The 7,371-nt window shown below is 40.7% G+C and overlaps 1 protein-coding gene across 2 annotated transcripts; it reads left to right on the forward strand.

Moving 5' to 3' along the window:
- The first annotated feature begins 1,042 nt into the window (after positions 1–1,042).
- Positions 1,043–5,157, forward strand: LOC135485076 (neo-calmodulin-like). 2 transcript variants are annotated; one of them, XM_064766806.1, is made up of 6 exons: positions 1,043–1,180; positions 1,933–1,972; positions 2,287–2,415; positions 2,731–2,868; positions 3,152–3,319; positions 4,469–5,157. In XM_064766806.1, exons 1-6 carry the CDS (start codon positions 1,166–1,168, stop codon positions 4,591–4,593), a joined length of 615 nt encoding a protein of 204 aa, XP_064622876.1. In that variant the 5' UTR covers positions 1,043–1,165; the 3' UTR covers positions 4,594–5,157. The 2 variants fall into 2 exon arrangements, with proteins under 2 accessions (XP_064622876.1, XP_064622875.1); XM_064766805.1 differs by lacking the exon at positions 1,043–1,180 and having other exon boundaries at positions 1,705–1,972; positions 4,469–5,156.
- Positions 5,158–7,371: the final 2,214 nt, after the last annotated feature.

A 7,371-nucleotide genomic window follows, 5' to 3' on the forward strand; every position in this document is an offset into this window, starting at 1 on the left:
TTACAACTTCGTCCACTCCGACTTCTATTATGCGATCCAGCAGATTTATGCTAGTTACCTTTACAACTTCGTCCATTCCGACTTCTATTATGCGATCCAGCAGATTTATGCTAGTTACCTTTACAACTTCGTCCATTACGACTTCCATTTCGCGATCAAGCAGATTTGTGCTAGTTACTTTACCGCTTGTGCGGCTGTGCTCATCTCTCGGAACCTAACGAAACCACAGTGCCTCCTGTTGAAAGGATATTGAATCTACACTCTCGAATCGGTGCTGACGCCTGTTTCAGTGGTTGTCAACTAGAAATGTTGATCTGTCACTCGTTATTTTGTTAAATCTCACATAATATGACGCCAACTTAAAGCATAAAACCGAGGCATATTTTTAACGAATGCATTTGCCAAGGACTTCTAGCGTATAGAAATCCGTGCATTTACATAGTATCGCTGAAGAAACCAAAGAGCAAATGGTTATATATAGTATATATAGGCATGTATGCATGTATGCCCTGGTCTGTTTGTTGTGGGATTCCAACTTAAATTAGCGTATCGAGATGGGTTAATTAAATGATCGACCAGAGTTATCATTCCAACAGCATCTTCGATTATGCATGATAAACAGCATAGGCCTACTTAACACAATGATTATCCTTTTATTGGTACAGTTAACATGGAAGGATGTTTCAAATGACAGTTTGGTATCATTGAGCAGCAGACTCAGCAGTGAAAAACTGAATATGGTTGTTTTTAGGCCCAACGTGCACAAGTATCTATGGGAGTTAATCAAAGTGTAACGTGATCATGTCATCAACTCAGTAATGCAATAATGCACTATAGGTCTTGTTCGAGTTGGAGTGAACCAGCTGTAATATCGACCATTTATATGACAACGACTCAATGGCAACACGTCCTGCACCACACAGGGCTTTTTGAAAAAGTTATATGACATTTTGCTGTCATGTACATGTTACTACATCATGGTGCCAATTAGGTAGCATAAGACCGCCCACGTAACACCATAATCATTGGGATTTATTGACTCATAAAATGTCATAGGCACAGCATATGTAGGTATACCGTACCAAAGGCCCACTACCCCGAATACTAAATGATCTGTGGTCTCCAATTCAAGTAACACTTCACCCAAACAGAAGGCCAAGGAATAATGGCTGCGTGCGTAGTAAGTATGTTCTTGGACCCATTTTAGATCTTTTTTAATACACATTTTAAAAAGATATAGACATGAAATACCGGTCCCGGTTTGTGATTGCAATCTCTGCTGTATATATAATCACCGTTAATCATCCAACATCATCATAACATATATATTTGAGCACACAATCCCCCCCCCTTGACAGATACGGTTTGATGGTTTGTTTTCCCAACCCTATGTGGTACAGGCCTATCTGCTAAAGGGCATATTGTCTTCCTCTCTCTCCTATCTCCGAATGGCAACAAGATGTCGTGAATGTAAGGAAGGGGTAGGTTTATTTGATTGGGAAAGGTGAAGTAGGTCAAGAACGTACACTGATGTGCCCAATGTTTCGATTTTATTTGTTAACGATATAGGTCCGTGCAAATCGATGCATGACAAGCATCTAAATGTAGATATTAGTATGTAGATATGTGTATAACAGCATATCAAATGTTCGAATAACCCAGTATGCCGATTAAACGCCCTTTGTTTGACAGTCATCTTGATATTTCGGATATTTAGGCCAACGTTACGTCGATAGTCAGGCCGATTGAGTCAAGTCAAAGCCTATGGCTTCATTGTTCCCGTAATAGTCGATTGATTTCATATGACTTTTAGGTTGGATTTGGTGGCTGATTATTGTGTTGGATCAGTGGTACATCAGTAGTACATCAGTACACCTCTTCTAATAGTCAAAAATTGTACAGTACATAAATTCAATGGCTGGTGTTTTTCAGGACATGGATGACAACGTTCGAAAACAAATCGACGACCTGGGTAAGTACTGGTTATAGTATAAAAAGTGTGATGCGTTCGCAACTACATATGTGGAAGGCACAGTTTATGACTTCCGATGCAGCAGTTTCATATCTGATGGTGACTCGATGACTGGATGAGACAAGATAACGTTGCACACGTGGACGAAGGTTGATGAATTTATGATATCTGGCGGGGTAATTAGCGCCATCTGATGGTTTCAAACGACACTGATCCTTCAATTATCTATTCGTTCACGTGGTTCCTTTTTCGTTGTTATATCTTTCTGGTATGAATCATAAAATGACTAGAGAATCCATTGGTGTTTTTGACAGAATTAAACAAGATATGGACGGATCTTGACGTGGACGGAAAGGGCAATATCACGGCTGCTGATATGAGAGCTTACAAGATTTTCAGACCGTATGATGCTTCAAATTACGTCAAACAAATGGATTATGATCGTAAGTGAATTACATTTGTATGCAGTGTTGTCCTGCTGCGTATATCGAACCATGGATGCCCTGTTATTGCCTGCATGGCCTAACCCCTGTACAAAAACAAAATATCCTGCAACTTCAGTGTGAAAACATGATAATTCCTTACTTTACATACGATTTGAGGTCGTCGGCCACTGGGTGAATAAATTGCCTATCATAGCTAGTGCCAAACGCTTTTTTGAAGATATGATTTAATCTCATTGGGACATCCATGTCACCTTTCGCAGCCGTTTGACCCACAAGTATTATATCTGCTGTAGATGTCTTTTTATTTTACAGAAGACGGAGAGGTAACGCCGGCAGAACTGGCCCATCATACCTTTCTACACAGAGTTGGAAGGGAACCCAACGAGGCCGAGCTGAGGTATGCAACCAGAATGGTCCGGGTTAATCCGATTATATTCACAAGGATACCTGGTAAGTTCAGTTTGATAGCCTGGGATACAGGGAGCTTCTTCGGTGGTCATCAGGTGGAAGCATTGTTGAGATACTCAGTCTTGTTTTTTCACCTTACGCAGGCGAAGCGTTGCCACCGCACTCTGATGTCTCCGTCGAATATCACTCTTGCTCCCTGTGCCAATGATACCGTCTTGAATATCAGAATTCGGGAAGATCGTCTAATAAATGCCAACAATTGGCTCCGTCGTCACTTTTTACGGATTTCTTTTGTTCTTTAAAATGCCCACATTGGTTATTTCAGCACTGGCGAAGAAATGGAAGTATTACGATAAGGACAACGGTGGAACAATTTCGAAAAATGAGATTTCTTCAGTGATAGCCCGCGTTTACGCGCACGTCGAAGACGAGGCAAGGGATAAAATGATCAACGATGTGGCCAAAGAACTAATGGGAGAGCTGGACCTTAACAGTAAGCTAAGTCGAAAAATTGTGTTGGGGTGCGATCTGTTGACAATTACTTACATGCCATTTTGATCGAAGGTAGGCTACTGCCTTTTACTGTTAAGTCATGACTGTTTTAATGCCAACTTATTTTGTTCGAATACAGCGTGTCCCAGAAAAAGCTTTCAGTTGCGTTAGTTCATTTGCAGTCTTCACATGGAAGTTTTTAACGAATGACTGAGCGTAATGCTTACTTATCGTCATAATGACTTTTCAAGATATCAATAACCTTCGCATATCACCAGGGGAGGGGGAAGGGTCACTTTAAGTTGCGCCCCCAACACACGGGCAGAGGATAACAGATGTATCGGCAACAATAACTTTCAGAAACCACCATCATCTGCATCGTCGATCCTTCACCAGACCTTGTTGTCCGCATCGCCGTTTTTTATTAATTGAACTCTCATGTTTTACTTCCAATCGTGTAAAAAATGAGGATGACTGTAATCATGTCGTTGTCTATCAAAATGTTTTTATCTGTGACACGTGATTAACAGATCGGTTGCAAGAGTTTATTTAAAAATCTCGTAACGTGACATAGTGGTGTAGTGTGAGTATGGCAAATAGTTTTGAACTCTTTTTGACCCTCGGGAATGAAACACGAACGTGCGACGCACACGGACAGCGATATCGAATGCAACGGTGCGGGAAGTGAATAAGAATTACATTGCTGTTGGGCCAAAAGGTGGTGACTGCATGACTGCTCGCTCGAAAATTAGTTTCCGACATGTGACGGAGCAAGGAGCTGCAGACGACATAACGACAGTGTGTCCATCTATCTTCAGAACAATACATTAACAGTAGCAATATGACCTTTGTGCTAAATATACTACGTGTACATGATTGTATTATACGAAGTTTATGGTATCACGAGCAGTTTATGACGAGGCCAACCGCTTCTTTTCAAAATTTTGTCATGATTGTGTGGTCGAAGACCTTCAGTTGCCGTGCTTGAATCGATATTTCAGGCTCATAAGCAAGAATATTTCTGCTCATGTGATTCTGGCTCATAAACATTGCATGTTCAAGTATTGCTCTACATGTTGTTTCAACGACCGAACGCGGAAATAATAGTATTTTGACCCTCTAATCGACCGATGTGCATTCTCTCTTCCAGATGATGGCAAGATCTCGAAGAAAGAGTATCTCGAAAATGAACTGTCACATCTTCTGCATAGAAAACCTCACAAACCCGAAATGGAGATTGGATTGGAAACGATGGAGGCCATTATCACGAAATGACGGGGGAGATCTTACCGATAGAATATTGGCTATTTAATATTTCAGTGTGTTCGTTAATACATTAGTCAAGACGTTCGTAAACGTTATTTTCTCAAGCACGAAATAAAACGTTTAAGAGCACGCGGATTTTATAATTGATTTCAAGGTGTCGGTTTCAAGTTTATTTTGTCACCTGTACAGTCCAATCGATGTTCTTTCATATTCCGTCATGTCAGCCCGGTGCCAGTTTACGTAACCTTCAAAATGCATTTAGTCAACAGGAAAAATCATCAATTTTCTGCACTTTCATGTAAAACATGAACAGTGATTTTCAGCTGGAGATCAAATTGTTCATTCATTGTATAGGACTATAGAAATATGCTAACATAATCATGATATTCCGATTTGTTGACGTGATATTGGGTTTAATAAATCGATAACGTAGAAATTTGATATAATGTATGAAGTGATGGTCATGGCTACAACATATGTTTAAAGAAAGGCGTGTAACGTGTACATGCATAAAATTTTGGTATCGATAATGTAACAAACAATTTAAAACTTTATTGAACTAATTACTTGTGAATTTAGTTTTTTGGCCACTGTCATTCCAACCAGCCAAGCTACTAATTTTGGCTTACTGGACTTTGCGTAATATTTCGCCAAAAAAGTATTCTACGCAACGGTCCCTGGGTGACTTTTCCTATTCATAATACACAGCCTGTCCATCCTAGATCGTGGTTACATGGGGAGTAATCGTTGTAAAATTAGGCCAAACGCAAGGCAGTTAACCCGGGTACCACTATGTTTACGATGCGAACAAGCCTTGTAAGTCATTATCAACATTTTTTTCATTGAACATTTGCGGGTACAGCGTCATAGGGAGCAGCATTGAACGGTAAACAGGTTCACATCATATTCAGACAACGGCTTGTAACGGCCATACAGGAAACGATTCGTATCAAAAACCGACGATCACAACTATTCGCTTGCTGAGAGTATACATTACGCGCATCGTCTGTTTCATGTTTTTTTGCATTACTCCCCTGGTGCCAAACAAAGAATAATTTTGAAACGAAATTTGATGTGAATTTGTAAACAAAGTTTTAAGCCCAGACCTCAAGCGGTTACGGGTACACACTACATTTAATATGTAAAGTCAAGGACTTAGTGAGCCCCCCTTTAGGTCGGGGGAGCTCCCCCGAACCCCCCTACGAGCATATGTTAAGTGCAAGCTCTAACAACTACAGCTGTTACAATGGGGGGGACACCCCCCAAACCCCCCTCCGTCGACATAGGTTTTTACCAGTGCGTTGGGGGAAGCTCCCCCCAACCCCCCCCCCCCGGTGGACAGTCAACTAGCCCTTCTGTGTCATACTGCTGGAGGGGGGGGGGGTGCGATGGGACCATCCATATAGTTCCTTCCGACACATTTTTGTTTTGGTAATGTAATACATTGTGATTGTCCTTATTCACGGGAATCGGGCGTTTCCAGTGATATACGACACAAATAGGTTGTCCTCATGCATTCACTTTGGAAACCAATTTAAAATAGATGTTACGTCCTGTTAATGGGGCACGTCATCATCGCGTACATTTGGGAAAAACTCCCTAACGAGACCGGAGCAGACGGCTGAAAGTAGTTTAATTATTGGCCGCTAGGGTGCAGAATGTCGCTCACCCGAATTTTTCACGCAACTTTTGCTAAATAGAGCTAGTTCTAGTTTGTGATTCATTTTGATACTTCAGATTTGGGCAGAAGACCAATATAACTTAGTCGTCAGTGTGGTTTTAAGCTGGAAAAACGTATTTGTTTTTCTTAAAGTGCCTTTTTTGGACGGGTGTGTGCGATTGTTTTGTTTTTATGTCACGTGACCTCGATCATGTCGACACAAAATTGAAATAAACCACCCTTTTCTGTCATTATTTAGGACGGATATTTCTCTAATAAAAATATTAATATAATTGGCCAATTTCTTAGGCATATGATGTAGCGAATTCCCATGAAGATTTAAATTAATTTAAATTAATTTCAATCAATGGGATAGCAACCACCACCGGAAGATCGCGGAGAAATCGGTAAACTCAACGGAGTTAATTCAGAAAAATACCAAAGAAAATTGTTTGTAGGATATACAATATTTACTCTCTTTATTTCTCATCAAATCAGTATATACTCCCACACACACGTGTATCTTAAGAGCCCCTCCTAAAGGGGGGCTTATTATCAAATTGCTAATGCATTAAAAAGTTGAATTGGTCAACTTTAGCGCCCCATAGATTTTTCCCAGACGTGCCAATGAAAATCAATTTCCGGCAGATAATACAGCCCGGGGTAAGATCTTCAAACCATAGAAATTTTGTTGTGGGCTGACCGTGATAATTACCAGGTTGGGGGGGGGGGGGGGTATGAAGTTTTTGGGGTCATTTTCGACCATTTGTGACCGGTGAATCGACTTTTCAGCCAACGAGGGGTTAATTTGGCCATTGGGACCACAAAACTTAGACTCCTAAACTGAAACGTCGTCATCGTTTTCTTCTAATGGAAAGGAAATTCATGATTTTGATTTTTAAAAACACGTATTCATAATGGAAAACACATCCATACTGGTGACTGACACCATGTATCGAACTTGACGTACCGGGTAAAACATAATGGTCGCTCCCCCATTTTGCTCGTTTCGTTTCGTTGGGCAAAGTCCAGTAAGCCACTAATTTTATCTTCCCCGTTGGACGCGCCAAAGCAATACAAGAACATTTAGTACCACTAAGTGCAGAATGCTATTAATAGCCATGCCA

This window comes from Lineus longissimus, chromosome 3 (genome assembly GCF_910592395.1).
Source record: "Lineus longissimus chromosome 3, tnLinLong1.2, whole genome shotgun sequence".
NCBI classification, from domain to species: domain Eukaryota; kingdom Metazoa; phylum Nemertea; class Pilidiophora; order Heteronemertea; family Lineidae; genus Lineus; species Lineus longissimus.

Excerpts from the sequence above, each read along its gene's own strand:
- LOC135485076 (XM_064766805.1), top strand. The coding sequence starts at position 1,915 with ATGGCTGGTGTTTTTCAGGACATGGATGACAACGTTCGAAAACAAATC. Across the intron at positions 2,416-2,730 it reads CAAACAAATGGATTATGATC|AAGACGGAGAGGTAACGCCG; the intron begins GTAAGTGAATTA and ends TTTATTTTACAG. Across the intron at positions 2,869-3,151 it reads TATATTCACAAGGATACCTG|CACTGGCGAAGAAATGGAAG; the intron begins GTAAGTTCAGTT and ends TGGTTATTTCAG.